Here is a 20,336-nt window from a genome sequence, read left to right on the forward strand (position 1 = left end):
GTGACTGTCTGTGAGGAGTGTGGTGTGTTCTCTCTGTGTCTGCGTGGGTTTCCTCCGGGTGACAGTCTGTGAGGAGTGTGGTGTGTTCTCCCTGTGTCTGGGTGGGTTTCCTCCGGGTGACTGTCTGTGAGGAGTGTGGTGTGTTCTCCCTGTGTCTGCGTGGGTTTCCTCCGGGTGACTGTCTGTGAGGAGTGTGGTGTGTTTTCCCCGTGTGCGCATGGGTTTCCTCCCGGTGCTCCGGTTTCCTCCCACAGTCCAAAAACACATTGGTAGGTGGTTTGGTGTGTGTGTGTCGCCCTGTGAAAGACTGGTGTCCCCTCCAGGGTGTGTTCCCACCTTGTACCCAATGATTCCGGGTAGGCTCCGGACCCACCGCGACCCTGAACTGGATAAGTGCTTACAGACGAATGAATGAATGAATGAAGCTGATAGACTTAGTGTTGATTGATGGAGAAAATAAAGTACGGTGAGTATCCGGCGAGATCTGGGAGTGGATCCCTATTTGGCAAATAATCACTGCTGCCCTGTCTATTTCTGTTTTATAAATGATAATTGATTACTTGATTATTGATTTAAGGTGTTAACACCCTAATTAATAAACATTAATAGACAGATTTTCAATCATTTATAAACTTTAGACTGGTGTTTATAATCCAGAGCTAATCCTCCAACATCAGCACCTGACTTTATTAACACCGTCATAAAATCCTCACCTCCTGTTCTAACAAATGTAAGAACTTTCCCAGTAGAGAAGGTGTGTCTGTAGCAAATGGAGACAAACGTCCTCCCTTCATTTCCACATATTTTGATCATAGAATCGGTGCAGTATTATGATCAGTATCATATTAACATCTGTAATTATTTTAATTCTCCTCATCTCCACGTTGTTACAAATGGCTACATGTCACTGTGAACTAAGACCTTCGTATGAGACTCACCTGTATTTTCCCAAGCACTCCAGTGCTGTCCATGCGGCTGGCTACATTCACTGTGTTACCCCAGATATCATACTGAGGCTTCTGGGCTCCAATCACTCCCGCAATCACCGGCCCGTGGTTAATCCCTGCGCAGAGACACAGCCGGTTCAGACTCAGTGTTGTACAGTCAGTCAGTGCTTCTGCACTCATGGAATCTCTTCACACTTGTTCTGACCATTGCCTGGACACTACAGAAGTGGTAAGTTGTTGTTATTGTGAAAATATTACAGACAATTTTGTGAATAGAGCTAGACTTTCCTTCAAAGATGAGAGCTTTATATATTGCTGATCTTGGGGTGGCAGACTTGGACTAATACAGAGCCACTTCTTGGAAATCCAGTAGCTGAAGATATATGTACAGTTTCTTTGTTACAGGTATAGTTAGTGTGTTTGGGTGATTTATATATATATAGACCACGCCCACCAAGGCTGAAACAGGGAGACAAACTTAGACATAACTTTTACCCCATTGGATAGATGAACGCAAGAGAAAGGGTGGAGACGAGGCGGAGGTGGAGTCTGATGCAGAAATGACTTGAGTTTGGAGGGTATTGTTTAAAACAAAGCTCTGTTTAAAAAGCATAACAGCAACGGGTCTTCTCCTGTACTTCGTGCTGAGTCTAGAGAACACAGAGCCAGGAATTCAAGGCCATTCCAATATACAGATTTTCTTTAGCTCCTCCACGCTCACCCACAGGATTTCAACAGGGGTTATGTCAGCGTTCTGGGATGGCCATGGCCAAAGCTCGTGTGATCACTGAAAAATGTGTAGAATATGGAGGAGCCAACCATGACCTATTTTTAGCACTTTGACTGAGGAGGCTGGATTTTTCTTTTAAAATCTCCTGCTAGCACTATCCACTCTGCCATGATCCATTACGTCATATTTCCTAATGGTTCCAGGGGCTAAGAAAAGAATAGCTTCAAAAGATCAATACATTTGACAACGTTATTGTGAGTTTATTCATTAATAACAGCAGATCCATACATTTCTATGTTTAAATATATATATATATATATATATATATATATATATATATATATATATATATATATATAATGTTTATGTGTACACAAACAGAACAAAATTCATGGACCTGCTGTGCAATGGTTGGTGATATTAACTTCCTGTTTGTGGCACATTAGTATATGGGAGAGGGGGGGGGGACTTTTCAAGATGGGTGGTGACCATGGCAGCCATTTTGAAGTCAGCCATTTTGAATCCAACTTTTGTTTTTTCAATGGGAAGAGGGTCATGTGACACATCAAACTTATTGGGAATTCCACAAGAAAAACAATGGTTGACTTCAAAATGGCCACCATGGTCACCATGGTTCCCCGTCCCATATACTAATGTGCCACAAACAGGAAGTTAATATCACCAACCATTCCCATTTTATTAAGGTGTATCCATATAAATGGCCCACCCTGTGTATAGGTTTTGTGTGCGTCATGACGATTACAGGCAGCACTCTGTCCGGTGTGTGTTCCTGCCATGTGCCCAATGATTTTAAGGCTCCAGACCCACCATAAATAAATAAAGTAATGACTCATGTGACGCAGTGTGTGGTATTAAACATATACAGTCATTTAAACTGCTTTCTCCAGTTATACTGACCTTAACTGATTGAATGTGAACACGTCACAAATCCATGATTTTCCAGTGACTAATTTTTACTGAACCAACCAAATGACACAACCTCTAATGTAAGGAAGCGGTGAAAGAAACGTTGCTCCTTTAAATGAATATATCCTTGTCTGGATGGACGTACTGGCCTTAATTAAATGGGACTCAAAAGGCTTTTCAAAGCACATCTCAGATGCTTCTGTGGCTCTGAATTCAGGGCAGTGTCAGGCTGTATTTGTCGCCTTATGCTGAGAAACGAGGGAAGGGCACGGAAGGGGACGGAGAAACCCACAGCTACCACGAGCAGCTTGAGCTTGATAGGGACAGAGAGAAGCCTGGCAGATGTCACTGCTCAGACATGACAGTCAGATGGCTCGAGCTCCAGTGATCTGAACCCGCGCCAAATCCACCCTGATACTTCAGGCTGCGCAATCATGTCTGAAGCAAAAGAGGAATGGGAAAGTCTGAGTGCTGCATATTCAAGGCTTCTCCATTTCATTTGAGGTTCTAGATAGGAGTGGCCTAGTTTGTTTAATCCTTGTTATGAGGCTAGTTTAGTTTATCGTATGGTGAGAAGACGTCTGAAAACAGTACATAGTTGTTCGCTTTAAAGGGCACATATTATACCCCTTGTTTCAACAAATGAGCACTGTCTGGGTCTTTGTGATATGCTTTGGTCAAAACAACACAAGGATCAAACACCACAATAGCGTTTACCTTATGTCTAAACAGCCCTGTTCAGAACGGCACTTTCAGAGCCTGTCGAGAAAAAGCTATTTTTATCTGTGTTTTCGTTTTGTTTGTCTGTGTGGGTACAGTACTGTGATTGGACAGACTTGGACGAGCATGAGGATCAACATTAAATTTCCTCCTATCTACGCAAGATGGAGGAAGAAATTAGCATAACTCCGATTATCCAATATTTTCAGACTTGTGCAGATCCCAGACAAATGACTAGGTGGTGTTGTTTCAGTGTGTAGTTTGGTAGACTCCAAATCCCCAAATGAATGTGCACAAGCACGGAACAGGTGTCCCCCCCCCACCCCCCTTTAGTAACTTTAATTTATTGACGGACACTATGAAAGGCTTTGTTTAGCTACGTACCGACTCTCAGCTTGAAGTCGTTGAAGGAATGTTTATTGATGACATCGAGCTTCCCCACCAGAGCGAAGGCAAACTCCACCATGGTCCCGATGTGCATGAACTGCCTGTCATGCTCCTGAGAGTTCAAATAGCAAATGAATTATAAATACAGCAAAGCTCTCCAAAAGCCATTAAACTAAGCCCCCAATCTTTCAGTCGGGTTTATAATTTATAGGAATGGATTCGGTCTCAGCAGTGGTCAAGGCCAAAAAGAGTCTCCCACTGATATTTCACTGGACCACCTTCGTTCCAAAACCTTAGGCAACGTCACAACATTTATTTGTGTCCAGATTTGAGAGTGGAGGAACAGCATTGTCTCCTGCCTCAACATCCATGTCTTAAGTTCCCTTGAGTAAAGCACCTAACCCCCAACTCTCAGATGGAATGGCTGCTCTGGGTGTGTGTGCTACCTGCCCCTAGTGAATTACCTACATAACAGACACACTGGGGTCAAATCTGTGCCACCTGTGGTCCACACAGCACTTGTCAAACCAGAGCCATATGTTGGCCAGCGAGTGTTGTGTGGGACGTACCCCTTTATCCACAAGTTAACACAGTTGCCTGGGTTCTTAATGCAACATGCAGTGAGATGTTTTGATAAGGATCAAAGAACACAGCAGTCTTCTAACCCTGTCTAAACAGCCCTGTACAGAGCAGCCAGTTTCATCCGCATTGAGATGGAGCCTAGGTTTGCTTTCAAGGAGCAGAAACACTGGCTTTTAGTCACTTTAGCTTTATTCTCTATCTTCAGGTTCAGTGTTGTCTTTGGAGATATTCAGCTGAGGAGGTGGGACAACCATTCTTTATACCCCCCCCCCAAGATTTAGGCAGATTTTAAAACAATGACTTGGTGAACTGCTGTGGGATTATATAAGTTCCAGATCCACAAGTGTATGTGCTAATGCACTCAAAGTGATTTGTTTTTTTAATAATACATTCCTTTTAAATCTAAACCATTTCTTTTGGCTCGGCACTGCAGTCCTCGCTGTCCGACTCTCATATTTCCTGACTGCATTAGCATTAGCTCTGACATGCATTAGCAGTTTGTCATGATGATTTTTATCTCTTTAAGGAGCTCTTCAGAACTCAATAAAATAAAAGCTGATGAGAACAAACTTTAGCATAAACATTTACTTAATTCTGAAGGGAATCCTGATTACTTTAGCACCTGCTGTGAAAGCGCTACCTGGGCGTGTTCTGGCGTGGCGTTCAGTCCTGTAGCTGCCATGTAAGTGCTTCCGATGGTCTTGATTTTTTCAACTCCACTGAACTTGGGCTTGGAGAGCAACTACATGAGAAACAGTAATAAACCGATCACTATACACACACCAATCAGCCAAAACATTAACACGCCCTCCTTGATTCTGCACTCACTATCCACTTTATCAGCTCCTCTGACCATTCTGTTACACTCTGTAGTTCTTAAGTTACAGACTGTAGTCCAACTGTTACTCTGCATACATCGTTAGCCCTGTAACCCTGCTCTTCAATGGCAGGGACCCACAAAGAACCACCGCTGGAGTTTTTAAACTCTCTGTCCACTCTGTGAGACACTCCTCCCTCGTTGGTCCACCTTGTAGATGTAGAGTCAGAGACAGTAGCTCATCTGTCGCTGCACAGTGTGTGTCGCTCGCCCTCTAGTCCTTCATCAGTGACACAGGACGCTGTCGGCTGGATGTTTTTGGTCGGTGGACTGTTCTCAGTCCAGACACTGAGGGGTTTAAAACTCCAGCTGCACTGATGTGTCTGATCCACTCGCACCAGCACAACACACACTAACACGTCACTGCAGCGCTGAGAATGATCCACCACCACATCACACCTGCTCTCTGGGGTCCTGAGCACCGAAGAACTGGGTGAATGGGGGATTTTAAAAGTATGCAGAGCAACACGTTGTAATTGTAGAACTACAGCATGCTCCTGTGTGGTCAGTGGAGCAGAGAAAATGGAGAATGTGTGTAGACATAAGGAGGTCATTCTGATGTTGCGGATGAGTATTTGAGTAATTAAATAGAAATATGTACATTTTAAAAAGCGCAGATACCTACAGAAATTAATAAATGCACATGTGACAATAAATAATGTGATTTTGCTTTTATGTACGATGTTTTTCTGAGTGTATGTTTACTAATAATATACAGGGAGAATCATGCCGTGTTTACATTTCAGCTTCGGTTGTGAAAAACTGTTAAATCAAAGTCACCTCATCGAAGTCTGCGATGATTTCGTTCAGCAGCCTCAGACACTCGAGGCCTTCCTTGTTTACGTCTGACTCTGTGTAGAACTCCTTGAAGTCGGGGATAGATGCAAACATCACACAGACCAGGTCATAAGACTGGTGATACAGGTCCTGTCACACAGCAGAGAGGAGAGGCCTGGAGGTTACAACCTGATCTCTGCCTCACACACACACACACACGCACACCATTTTCCCATACATTTAGGCACAGCTGATCTCGTCATTCATTCATTCATTCATTTATCCAGGGCTACCTGGAATCACTGGAAGCAAGGCAGAATCACACTGGATAATATCTCTCACACACACACACACACACCTGTGAACAATTTCACACACTCACCCTGTCACTCACACACATACACTATGTGCACAATTTCACACACTCACTTAGTCACAGCCACACACACACTCACTCCATTTTCCCGTCCATTTAGGCTGATCTCATCTCGTTTCTCATTCATTCATTCATTCATTCATTCACTCACACACATACACTATGTGCACAATTTCCCACACTCATTTAGTCACAGCCACACACACACACACTCACCATTTTCCCGTCCATTTAGGCACAGCTGATCTCATCTCGTTTCTCATTCATTCATTCATCCATTCATTCACTCACACACATACACTATGTGCACATTTTCTCACACTCAGTCACTCTTACACTCACACCCATCGACAATTTCACCAGCCACACACACAAACCTGTGAATACTGCACAGTCAAGCCACCTACCAACATGTGTGATTGGACAGTGAGAGGAAACCCATACAGACACAGCACTTACAGACAGTGACCCGAGGCAGGTTTTGAACCCACAACCCCAGGACCCTGAAGGGGTCTCTCTAACTCTGAGGGGGTCTACAACTGTGTGGACATAGAGTGTAGGCGGTGTCACTGAATACACTACACTAGACTGTGGTGAGGGGGCTCGTTCCATAGCTCCACTGTCTCTTACCTCATTCTTCCAGTTTCGAGCCAAGAAGTGCTCTGCTACATGGGCAGGTAGAACATTCTCCAGCAGAACACGGTTCAGGTTCTCCATAGTCTCAATCTCCTCACACTCCTTCTTGAACTTGTTCTTCCACAGGAAGTCCAACCTACAGTAATATTCATTCTGTTACAGGAGGACACAGAGGTGAAGAGACTGGAGGTCACCGTGCTCCTTTCACTGACAAAACAACACAGTTCCACACAGAGAAGCTGCACACTTTTACAGGCACATCATAACAATCTGATGAAATATATGACCACAGCCTGCAAGCAATGGACAAGGCTGGAAATATGTGTCAGTGTGAGAACAACACAGTGCATGATGAAAACAAAAACCTGCTGCGTGTAACACAAACACACATTTAGAAAACGAATGTAATCAGTGATGATAGAACACTACTTTTACAGGATTTATAACATGGAACAAACATAATCCCTATATAGAAAATACATCAATCAGCCACATCTTTACAATGACCTCCTTGTTTCTACACTCACTGTCCACCCTCTCAGCTCCACTGACCACACAGGAGCACTCTGTAGCTCTGCATACTTTGCCAGCCCCATTTCTCCCTGTTCTTTGATGTTAAGAAGCCCGACAGTACCCCCACAGAGCAGGTGTGATGTGGTGGTGGATCATTCTCAGCGCTGCAGTGACACTGACGTGGTGGTGGTGTGTTAGTGTGTGTTGTGCTGGTGTAGAGTGGATCAGACACAGCAGTGCTGCTGGAGTTTTTAAACCCCTCAGAGTCTGGACTGAGAACAGTCCACCGACCAAAAACATCCAGCCGACAGCGTCCTGTGTCACTGATGAAGGACTAGAGGACGAGCGACACACACTGTGCAGCGACAGATGAGCTGCTGTCTCTGACTTTACATCTACAAGGTGGACCAACGAGGGAGGAGTGTCTCAGGGACACAGGTTTCAAATCTCCAGCAGCACTGCTGTGTCTGATAGTTAGCGTAGAAACAAGGCGGTCATGGCTGACTAATGTATGATTGTACTGGAACACACAACTCCCAGGGGAAAAATAGTCCCAACACATGTGATAGACATACTGAGGAAAGAAGCAGGTTAAGAATGATATGTTGTTATGGTGTGGATTTCTACACTGAGATGGATGAGCAATATTTTGGGGATCAAACTGTAATATTGTTAGATATGTGTAAGATTTGCATGTACTAGGCTTGTATTAAATATAGATTATCGTATTCTGGGTTATATTCTGTAATTCTAGTCAAATTTGATGGAAAATACAATGTAATAAAATGAAAAAATATCCAGTATAGCCAACTTCCTGTTGGGTGGAGCTGATATTACTCTATGGGTAAAATGTCTGTAATTTTGAGGACAAGGTATTTACAAAAATATGTGAGCATTGGACAGAAACTGTGGCAGCCACAGGGACAAACTCATTCAAAAGTGTCAGGGTGCGGTAATGAGCCCACTTTATTTATGGTAAATTATATATATATATATATACCAAAATACCAGCAGCAATATAACTACGTTTACAAATCCACTGAAGCAAAAAGCCAGGGCATTTTCCTAAGACACATTTTAAGGATCCCACAATAGTGTAGACAGACTGTGGATTTAATAGAAAAATGCTATACCATTGTAGCATTACTGCTATAAACAAAATAAATGAGGCCCTGTCCTATGAGAATCTATTCTATTAACAGTGAAGAAAAACAAATCCATATACATATTACAACAAATGACTTAGTCATAGTTTACCTTCCAAGATCTGATTACACAGAGGTCTGCCCAGGCGTAATGAATCACACAGTTTCAACAGATAGAATACACCAAATACACAGCAGGGCTAAATATATGGACCCCAGTGTAAATCAAATGTTAACATGTGGTCGTGGTGTTGTTTATACTCTAGAAATTGCATCCAGATTGAAATAAATGGTTGGAGACTTTACTCTCGAAGCTAGTGAAAATCAAAATGAGAATATCACACATTTTACAGTTAAAACTGCTCCTTCTGACATGGTCCATGTGCAGAAGATAAACTCTGGTTCCTGAGCCAGTAAATCATATCAGCGGGTTGGGTCTGAAATGTCATGTGTGATTGAGGTGGGAAAGGCATCCAGAGGAGAAAGGAGTGTGAGTGTGAACTCTCCCAGTGTTATCTGCTCTGTGCTGGGCCTTAGTGAGTTACACTGACATCTGTCATGGGACGAAAGGAGCTTTATCACAGAAACGCACCTTTACCCCACGTGAAGGAGGGGGAGGTTTCCTTTAATCTTGCGGTAGGGAAGGTAATTTCACCACAATGTCCAGCTAAATCTGCTACTGTGTCCACTCCTGTCCTAATCATCTACATCTTCAAATGTGAAGATTAGACTTTAGACTTCTACCTGAAGTCTAAAATGAAGAGAGTTGACCAACAAAGACCCGATATAGCATCATCCAGGTGGTGGTGATGTGTGCTGCACATTGGTGGTGGTTGAAGTGATCCCCTCATTTACCAAATAATGTAAAGTGTACCTAACTATCATCATCATGGGTGGAATGGTGGTGCAGCAGGTAGGTGTCGCAGTCACTCAGCTCCAGGGACCTGGAGGTTGTGGGTTCAATTCCCGCTCTGGGTGACTGTCTGTGAGGAGTGTGGTGTGTTTTCCCTGTGTCTGCGTGGGTTTCCTCTGGGTGACTGTCTGAGGATTGTGGTGTGTTTTCCCTGTGTCTGCATGGGTTTCCTCTGGGTGACTGTCTGTGAGGAGTGTGGTGTGTTTTCCCTGTGTCTGCGTGGGTTTCTTCCGGGTGACTGTCTGTGAGGAGTGTGGTGTGTTCTCCCTGTGTCTGCGTGGGTTTCTTCCGGGTGACTGTCTGTGAGGAGTGTGGTGTGTTCTCCCTGTGTCTGCGTGGGTTTCCTCCGGGTGACTGTCTGTGAGGAGTGTGGTGTGTTCTCCCTGTGTCTGCGTGGGTTTCCTCCGGGTGACTGTCTGTGAGGAGTGTGGTGTGTTCTCCCTGTGTCTGCGTGGGTTTCCTCCGGGTGACTGTCTGTGAGGAGTGTGGTGTGTTCTCCCTGTGTCTGCGTGGGTTTCCTTTGGGTGACTGTCTGTGAGGAGTGTGGTGTGTTCTCCCTGTGTCTGCGTGGGTTTCCTCCGGGTGACTGTCTGTGAGGAGTGTGGTGTGTTTTCCCTGTGTCTGCGTGGGTTTCCTCCGGGTGACTGTCTGTGAGGAGTGTGGTGTGTTTTCCCTGTGTCTGCGTGGGTTTCCTCCGGGTGACTGTCTGTGAGGAGTGTGGTGTGTTTTCCCTGTGTCTGCGTGGGTTTCCTCCGGGTGACTGTCTGTGAGGAGTGTGGTGTGTTTTCCCTGTGTCTGCGTGGGTTTCCTCCGGGTGACTGTCTGTGAGGAGTGTGGTGTGTTTTCCCTGTGTCTGCGTGGGTTTCCTCCGGGTGACTGTCTGTGAGGAGTGTGGTGTGTTTTCCCTGTGTCTGCGTGGGTTTCCTCTGGGTGACTGTCTGTGAGGAGTGTGGTGTGTTTTCCCTGTGTCTGCGTGGGTTTCCTCTGGGTGACTGTCTGTGAGGAGTGTGGTGTGTTTTCCCTGTGTCTGCATGGGTTTCCTCTGGGTGACTGTCTGTGAGGAGTGTGGTGTGTTTTCCCTGTGTCTGCGTGGGTTTCCTCTGGGTGACTGTCTGTGAGGAGTGTGGTGTGTTCTCCCTGTGTCTGCGTGGGTTTCCTCCGGGTGAATGTCTTGAGGATTGTGGTGTGTTCTCCCTGTGTCTGCGTGGGTTTCATCCGGGTGACTGTCTGTGAGGAGTGTGGTGTGTTCTCCCTGTGTCTGCGTGGGTTTCTTCCGGGTGACTGTCTGTGAGGAGTGTGGTGTGTTCTCCCTGTGTCTGCGTGGGTTTCCTCCAGGTGACTGTCTGTGAGGAGTGTGGTGTGTTCTCCCTGTGTCTGCGTGGGTTTCCTCCGGGTGACTGTCTGTGAGGAGTGTGGTGTGTTCTCCCTGTGTCTGTGTGGGTTTCCTCCGGGTGACTGTCTTGAGGAGTGTGGTGTGTTCTCCCTGTGTCTGCGTGGGTTTCCTTTGGGTGACTGTCTGTGAGGAGTGTGGTGTGTTCTCCCTGTGTCTGCGTGGGTTTCCTCCGGGTGACTGTCTGTGAGGAGTGTGGTGTGTTTTCCCTGTGTCTGCGTGGGTTTCCTCCGGGTGACTGTCTGTGAGGAGTGTGGTGTGTTTTCCCTGTGTCTGCGTGGGTTTCCTCTGGGTGACTGTCTGTGAGGAGTGTGGTGTGTTCTCCCTGTGTCTGTGTGGGTTTCCTCCGGGTGAATGTCTTGAGGATTGTGGTGTGTTCTCCCTGTGTCTGCGTGGGTTTCTTCTGGGTGACTGTCTGTGAGGAGTGTGGTGTGTTCTCCCTGTGTCTGCGTGGGTTTCCTCCGGGTGACTGTCTGTGAGGAGTGTGGTGTGTTCTCCCTGTGTCTGCGTGGGTTTCCTCCGGGTGACTGTCTGTGAGGAGTGTGGTGTGTTCTCCCTGTGTCTGCGTGGGTTTCCTCCGGGTGACTGTCTGTGAGGAGTGTGGTGTGTTCTCCCTGTGTCTGCGTGGGTTTCCTCCGGGTGACTGTCTGTGAGGAGTGTGGTGTGTTTTCCCTGTGTCTGCGTGGGTTTCCTCCGGGTGACTGTCTTGAGGAGTTTTGTGTGTTTTCCCTGTGTCTGCATGAATTTCCTCCGGGTGATCTGGTTTCCTCTCACAGTCCAAAACACACGTTGGTAGATGGATTGGTGTCCGTGTGTGTGAGTGAATGTGTGAGTGTCTGTGTTGCCCTGTGAAGGACTGGCGCCCCCTCCAGGGTGTGTTCCCGCCTTGTGCCCAATGATTCCAGGTAGACTCTGGACCCACTGTGACCCTGAACTGGATAAGGGTTACAGATAATGAATGAATGATGAATGAAATGTTAATTGTTTTTTTTTAAATACTATGCAACTGTTATTATAGAATGGTAAACAAGTGGGAGAATCATTTAATTCTAAATTACAATTAAGCATTACACTAAAAGCACTTTAAAACATATTTGTACACTTAATATATTGTTAATAAATAATACCACACTATAGTGATCACAATTTCGAATTATTTTCAATCAAATCTAAACTGCCCTATGACACGAGGAGGTTCTTCATGGTGGACTGCTTTCAGATGTGCGAGAGAGTGTTCCATAACTTGCTCCAACAGATGCTCCACACAACAATCATGGGAACACGCATGGCGCACCTCACATTTCCCGTCTCACTGAACACTTGACATGGTCCTCACTAACTATCGGTACTGCTCTGCTTTGAGCTTTCTGAATATGGAGGAATGAATGCAGAGCACAGCTCTGTTTAATGTTGAGCATAAATGAGTCTCAAGATGGTTTTTATATTTGAACAAATGCCTGAATACAGGTCGCTGGAGGACTGACTATCGGTTGATGAGTAGTTTTAAAATGTGTGGTTAAAGACATGGCTAATAATTCAAAGATTACAATGCCAATGAAAACAGGCACAACACTGCTGCTGGTGTATTTTTGTAAGGACCTAGAGTAATTAAATTAGCTGACAATAGGTCATACTAGAACAGTAATGTTTTAATCATCTCATAAATGTAATATTGAACTGATCAAATGTTTTGGAGAGTGGGCTGAAGCCAGATTTCATACGCAAGCCCCCAACACCACCTAACGAACTCTCAAGGTCATTCATACACCACTGAAAGCTTCACTGGGCTTGGTATAGAAACATACCCACTTCATTGTCCTTGGTGGAGAGCCTTGGCCCACTCCTCAAGTCTGGGTTTTATAGTTCTATTTGACTTGACCCAAAACAGCACTGCTATATATCATCTTGAAGTGGTAGGAACAGGAATGGGGAGACGAGGGAAAATGGGTCTCATGGCGCTGTCTGAATTTGGGACAGTGAACTAGGAGCTGATGGGACGGCTCTCTATAAGGTTCTGATTGATGAGAGTGCTTTTCTAAGGCACAGGCTATGTTTAGCTGCTGCTATGGAGCTGTGTTTCTTCTTAGAACCACAGCTAAGCAAACACTTCAGGGTGAAATCATTACTGCAGTGAAGAAACTTCCACAATATTTGAAGTGCACATCCTCAACCCATTTTCACAGCTTCTGTATTAGAGCACACTCTTGTTTGATTAGTCCTGACTTTTCGGCAGCAAGCAGAGTGCAGGGAGTCCACAGAAGAGACACACCCTAGTTATGATTTGAATGTGATGCAAGCTTGAACACATAGTTTTGGAAGGTTTTAACCAATGTATATGTTACTGCTTAACAAAATGTCTTGCCATGTCTTTATTGACCTAGTTTTCCAGTGCATCTGACAATAATTGCACTTTCTTCAACTGTGTACAGTTTCATATCGACATATCCCACAAATCCACTCTCAAAATCACTGACCTCCTGACTGGGGCAATGAACAGCTGACCTTAATTTCACACATGCCTGGATGCTGACGGCAAACTCCTTCAACACTTGCTTTGATTTCCTCATGTTTCTCAAAGACCAAGGTATGTCTTTGTCAAATTTAACTAATGTATATCACTTACTTTGAAAGTTATAAGAAAAACACTAGGGCTAAAAGCAAGTGACACACCCTGCATCTCTGGGAATTTAAGCTTAGACAGTGGCAGCACATGCAGTCTCCAGCAATTCTATTTGTATTATTGTGTTATGTATTCAAATGAGTGCTATCTATATAAAAATTAATCACACACATTTCTGAAATTATTCATTCATTCATTCATTCATTATCTGTAGCCCTTATCCAGTTCAGGGTCGCGGTGGGTCCAGAGTCTACCTGGAATCACTGGGCGCAAGGCGGGAATACACCCTGGAGGGGGCGCCAGTCCTTCAGAGGGCAACACCCACTCACACATTCACACACACTCTCACACCTACGGACATTATTGAGTCACCAATCCACCTAACATGTCTTTGGACTGTGGGAGGAAACTGGAGCACCCGGAGGAAACCCACGCAGACACAGGGAGAACTCCTTACAGACAGTCACCCGGAGGAAACCCACGCAGACACAGGGAGAACACACCACACTCCTCACAGACAGTCACCCGGAGGAAACCCACGCAGACACAGAGAGAACACACCACACTCCTCACAGACAGTCACCCGGAGGAAACCCACGCAGACACAGGGAGAACACACCACACTCCTCACAGACAGTCACCCGGAGGAAACCCACGCAGACACAGGGAGAACACACCACACTCCTCACAGACAGTCACCCGGAGGAAACCCACGCAGACACAGAGAGAACACACCACACTCCTCACAGACAGTCACCCAATCAGGAACCTACAACCTCCAAGTCCCTGGAGCTGTGTGACTGCGACACCTACCTGCTGCACCACTGTGCCCCAACAGTGATGTGTAGTGTGATATTCATAACAGACAGACAAACCATTCTTTTTCACTTTATTTTTATATCTCAGTGTAGTTTTGATGATTTTTTTATTAGAATTTCTGACTTTGCTGAGCTTAGCATTGGACATTGAAGCTTTAATGCTACAGAGCAGCTCTAACACAGAGGGATGAAATGATGAAACAGGAGCTCTCTCTCTGTCTCTGTGTGTGTGTGTGTGTGTTCTGAGGTGCACGTGATAGAGTTATGATAGCGACACAGTTTAACTCACTAGAAAAATCCACTAGATTCTATAAAAAGAGTGAATTATGGGAGGGAGTTGTGGCCAAATTTGTTAAAATGATTAATGAGCCTTAAAAAAATTAACATGTTAAATTCCCTTGAGCGTTAACGTGCATTAACACGTCAGTTTTCACAGCACTAATTAAAGAATACTTCCTGAAAATCCCAAGATATCAAGACACGACTGAACTCACCTGCCTGGCCAGCACAAGGAGGGTGACGAAGAATATAAAAAGAGACACTGAACCCATAGTCTTCAAGTCCTTCAGCACTCCTGGCCTTGGTATTACAAAAGAGAAGAACAGAAAAAAAGAGATAGATAGAGAGAGACAGAGAGAGAGAGAGAGAGAGTTATGTAACTGATTCCCTGTTACGAATCATGTCATCCCACCCTATGAGAGACCAGTGGGCCATATTGTTTCCAGCGGTCCATTAATAAGGAATGTCATTGTTACTTAATGTTAACATGGTAGCAGAGCTTTTTACTTAACTGCAGACTGACTGAATAATTCATGCCTGTTTTCCCGACCGCTCTGTGTTCTGTCCTCCACAAAGTGTGGAAGAGTAAGGTTTGCACTTTCATTATATTTCAGTTTCTCAACTCTGAAATGGGATCATTCATTCATTCATTCATTCATTCATTATCTGTAACCCTTATCCAGTTCAGGGTCACGGTGGGTCCAGAGCCTATTTGGAATCATTGGGCGCAAGGCGGGAATACACCCTGGAGGGGGCACCAGTCCTTCACAGGGCAACACAGACTGAAATGGGATAATGCTGAACTAAATATAAATAGCCTTATTACATTTAAAGAGTATATATTATGAAACAAAATCGATTTTCATTGCATGGACACATGATTTTGTGGATCTGGAGCCCATAAACACACACACACACACACTGTGAAACAAGACGACCTAAACAATTTTCTGTGGGCTGTCAAAGTCAGAAAACATGGCATATTCTTTCTTAAGAAACACTGATTCTTTTGCAGATAGCAGAAACTTTAAAGTAGAAAAAACCAGAGCTTCTGCTCCTCGCTCCTCACTGCTGTGCGCTCGGGGTCGGGGTGAACAGCGAGCGGCTCATTATCATTTAAAGGAACAGGTGCTGAAAGCGGGCGTTCTGAACAGGGCTGTTTACACAGGGGGAGAACACTGCTGTGGGGCTCGTGGGGTTTGGACCGAAGCAGGTCACAGACATTTCAGAATGATGTTCACTTGTGGAGAAGGGAAGAGTATGTGCCCTTTAAAGTCTAAAGCCACTGTGTTATACCTCAATATATGGTGCACTTGGTGTCACTATGAACATAAGCACATTCAGCTTTACCAATCAATTTCTGCATTCAGCTCCTACACAGTACACACAAAATGAACACTGTGTCTTGGTGGCATTCAATCATTATACTGTCTTTACTCTGAAGACCTCTGTGGTCCCGTCAGGGCACAGCTCAGCTTTCATAAAGACAGAAAGCTTGGCTTTATGTCAGGCAAACCAACAAAAGCCTATCCTCAGTGGTCCTAATAATAAAAGGCCATTACATGGAGGAACTGGAAGCTCTGTATTGCCTATTGAGAATAATAGGTAGTCTTCGGGATGGGCAGTCACCCAACAATAGCTGGCTCTAATGAGCACTTATGTTGAAGCCACTTTGGGGTGTAAGCTAATTTAGAGTGCTACTTAAGAAAGGCTGATATTGGAAAAGGAATAGCAGGTCATTCCAACAAAAGCTACCTCATAAAGCCTCTAATCAACACAGTTAGAAGTGGGCTGTGGGATCAATACTGTGAAAGTCGTGCTGTGTGTAATCTGCTGCTTCATGTTGAGACCTGAAATGGTACAGCGGTGCAGAGAAGAGTGCTTTTATGGCTTGAAAATTAGGCTCCGAACAGTCCAGTCAGTGTTTACCACTGTGTTCATCACTCTGTAAGCGTTTGGGAATTGAGGAGACCAGTCGCGGTAGTTTTGAAAGCTACCTGTTTTTTATTCTTGCTTGTTACAGGATTTCAGTTGCAAAACAGGTTTCTGTTGAAGTGTTTTTGTTTCTTAAAGCATCAGTTGTTTTCCGAGGGGGACAGGTATGGACTAGTCTAGCTCTGTAAAATCGGTATGTATCATTCTGTATTAACGGTACACTCACAGATGTGACAGTCACCACTGACGCCCCCGCATACCTTCATGGACGCTGGTCTTCGAACTGCGTGGTCCCTATACTCTATAGCCCAGGGGACACAGCATCCATGATTTCCAAAAAGAATTTAAAATTTTGATTTTTCAGACCACACTCTGTCAGAAAATTTGCCTCTGTGGTGGTTCCCTCAGTGGTACATATTCTTTAACTTTAGCTAGAAAACATACCTTTTTTTGTAGATTTTAAAACTGTGTTGATAACATACGCCCCATTTCATCTCCAGAACTTATACTGTGGGAATTCTTATTCTTATTCTATATTCTTTAGGGAACACAACTGGACTTTAACACCACTGTTGTACCTTTAAAGGTACAATTGCACTCTTTGTACCTTAAGTGACCAATAATGAACCTCTAACATTTTTCTGAGAGAGCAGGACACTTTTCCAGTCCATTGTGTTCACAGAGAGTGGTTTTGGCTCTGGTTTTAATTCAGTGCTGTCTGGCAGCCAGCAGACCAGAGTAATCTAATAATGGTTTTGGGCTTTATCTGTTGCATACAGAGATTTCTCTGGATTCTGTGAATCCTTTAATAATAATATTATATGTGTTAATATAATATGTGGAGAAACCTCCTCATCTTTCCTTCTGAAGGACTCTGTCACTTTGAGACACTCTTATTAAACCCAATCGTGTGACTGACGTGTTGCCAATTGACCTCATTTGTTTATTTTATAGCATTACACAAGGTTACCAGTCTTTTAATCCCTATCTTTTTAGAGTGTGTTGCTAGCATCAAATTCAAAATGGGCGAATACTTCTCAAAAAACAAAAATATTTCCCAGTTTCTAGCCTGGAAACTTTGTCTTTGTTTTAATTCAAGCTAAATACAGGATTTAAATGATCTGCACATCATTTCATTCTGTTTTTATTTACATTTTGCTTAATGTTCCAGCTTTTCTGGAAATGGGGTTATACATTTATTGAGGCCACAACATTCTCCAAACCAATTTTAACAAGAAGAAAATACAAGCTACAGTTTGGTACCATTTGGTATTCAGAGCCACGTCCCCAAAACACAAAACCAAAAAAATAAAAAGTTTAAAACCTGATACGTTTTTGTCCGTTGTCAATTATTTACCTGAATGTGACTGTGTCCTTTGAATTACGATGTTATTAAGTAGTGAAATATGGACATTGCTACAAGGAAGCTAAGCCTCCAATGCATTTAACCAGTGCAAGGTCAATACTTTTTACTATTTCACTATTATTAGACACTGGCAGATTATTCTTCATAATAAAGTCGTACTGCAGCTGGGCTCAGGGACAGAAAGAAACTGCAGTGAGTGCATTTCCTCAGAGTCGATAGCATACATTCATTTAGTAGAAAAAAAAAAAGAAACCTTTCATGCATTTACGCAGTCTATTTTTAGACCATACTGAATTTATAAGCTACACGAACAAGTTGATGGCCTACGCAGAACGCACTGTGCATATAAACCACCTTCGTACTCTATCAGGGACCTAACCAGCCACAGATACGTAGAGTATTACACACAAACACACACACAGCACCTTGAGAGAATTATCTCACCTTTCCAGGACCTCCGTTTTGTAGAGGAACGTGCTGTACTCATCCAGGAGGGAGGCGTGCGTCTGAAGAATGATAATGTTGTAGCCCACTACTGCTGTCAGCATGATGAGCATCTTCAGCTCGTAGTTGATTCTCAGGAACACGGAACAGGAGATGAGGCCCAGGATGCAGCTGTAGATGAAATACTGACAAAAAGAGCAACACAATAAACTCAAAAGAAAAAAACAAGAAAGTGTACTTTTAGTTGTAAATAATTTGATGGTGGTGATGCTGCTGCTTGTGATTCTTGCTCTTATTTCACCAGGGTGTGTTACACATCTGTATTCCTGGTTAGACCTCAGCAACTGTATTCTGAATTTATTCAACTACCCAAGCCTTAAAGGGCAACTTCACCCCTGCCCTGAGCTAAATCTACTTTTTGTTGTAGTTCGGAAGTTGGAAATGTCTCTGAAGTGGACACTACTTTTGAGGGACACTATAAACAGGGGACAGGAGGCAGAGATATACACTTCACTGTGACACCTCATCTGTGCTTACAGCAGTGCTGAACTTGAGAGGGGGGCGCTGCAGAGGCAGAACAGACCACACATGTTCATGTTCAGAGTTATTTTAAAATTTAATCCAGTTCATCGCTACAAAACAATACAAATACAATAAAGTTTCTTAGGGTGTAGTTACTCTTTATGGCTGAACAAACTCAGTAGTAAGCTTTGCCTTGAGGGTTTTCCTCAGATTTCTTCAAGTTCTAATAAATAACAAAAGGATGGCTATGGGAAATGGGGTGTGACCACAGCAAAGACTCTCATTTCTAGAAAGATGACTTCAAGACCACACTCACGGGAAGGTAGAAATTGTTCTTCTCCAGGAAAGCTACTGGCTGCCCATCAGGCTGAAATAGTGTTTCATTGGATGTATTGTAAAGGGGTACAGGAGGCGTCAGGTTGTCCTCTAGAAAAAACTGTGAGAGGGACAGGGAGAGAGAGAGACAGAGTGAGAGTGGGAGAGAGAAAGAGAGAGAGAAAGTGAGAAACAAAAGTGAGAGGGAGAGAGAGAGGGAGAGTGAGAAAGAAAGACAGAAAGAGAGAGAGAGAGACAAAAGTGAGAGGGAGAGAGGGAGGGAGAGGGAGAGAGAGAAAGAAAGAAAGACAGAGAGAGAGAAAGAAAGAAAGACAGAGAGAGACAGAGTGAGAGAGAGGGAGAGAGGGAGAGAGTGAGAGAGAGACAGAGTGAGAAAGAAAGACAGAGAGAGAGGGAGAGAGTGAGAGAGACAGAGTGAGAGAGAGAGACTGATGCTCCTCTATCGAGAGTAAGTTTCAAAGTGCATTGTTCACTGTAGTTGAAATCATTGTTTTAAATTAATGCCAAAGCCTCTCGCTTTTGTTCATTGCCTGTCAAGCCACACTGTGCCTAAGGACATTACCGTCTACACTGCGTCTTTATTCTGTTTTTGATGAAGTATGTTCATATATTATTGATATTATCTAAGGAACATCTCCGAAGGTCAGGACTGAAGAAATGAACAGCAGTGGTGAAGTGGTAGCTGACTCAATGTGTTTTCTGCTGATGGAAAAACAAAGGAAAAGTGATGAAATCCACTGACCCAAGACCTCAGCGTGTGTCCTTCTCGGGTTTGGGGGCTTATCTTTGCACATCGTGCTGGGTTTTAATGAAAAGCCAGCGGCACAGCACGGATTTAAATTTGAGTGACACGCTGTCTAAAGACAGACAACAGGAAACTCATTTTCAGCGCGTGTTTACAAATAGCGACACTCGCCAGTACTGGGGTGGTCGAGTTTGGAGGAGAAACAGCCACCTGCTGCCAAGCTACAGATGGACAGAAGGCCGAGCCAAAGGGACCAAGCACAACATGTTTCGGTCACGGTGTGAAGATCTTTGCCTTTGAAAAGTTAGGACTTAATCGTGGATGGGTTTATCCTTAAGATTATCAAAGACT

The 20,336-nt window shown here is 44.2% G+C and overlaps 1 protein-coding gene across 3 annotated transcripts in view; it reads right to left on the bottom strand.

Annotated features, from left to right (window-relative positions):
* adcy2a (adenylate cyclase 2a) overlaps positions 1 to 20,336 on the bottom strand; it is a 181,201-nt gene that overhangs the window by 679 nt on the left and 160,186 nt on the right. For all 3 annotated transcript variants that reach the window (XM_066683044.1, XM_066683043.1, XM_066683042.1), the window contains 8 exons: positions 19,221 to 19,340; positions 18,383 to 18,567; positions 14,853 to 14,937; positions 6,954 to 7,112; positions 5,951 to 6,097; positions 4,934 to 5,035; positions 3,709 to 3,823; positions 939 to 1,063 (listed from right to left, as the gene is read on the bottom strand). In XM_066683044.1, the coding sequence (XP_066539141.1) occupies positions 939 to 1,063; positions 3,709 to 3,823; positions 4,934 to 5,035; positions 5,951 to 6,097; positions 6,954 to 7,112; positions 14,853 to 14,937; positions 18,383 to 18,567; positions 19,221 to 19,340 (1,038 nt within the window). The remainder of the gene's footprint in view (positions 1 to 938; positions 1,064 to 3,708; positions 3,824 to 4,933; positions 5,036 to 5,950; positions 6,098 to 6,953; positions 7,113 to 14,852; positions 14,938 to 18,382; positions 18,568 to 19,220; positions 19,341 to 20,336) is intronic.

The sequence above is a fragment of the Hoplias malabaricus genome, chromosome 10 (genome assembly GCF_029633855.1).
Source record: "Hoplias malabaricus isolate fHopMal1 chromosome 10, fHopMal1.hap1, whole genome shotgun sequence".
NCBI lineage: Eukaryota > Metazoa > Chordata > Actinopteri > Characiformes > Erythrinidae > Hoplias > Hoplias malabaricus.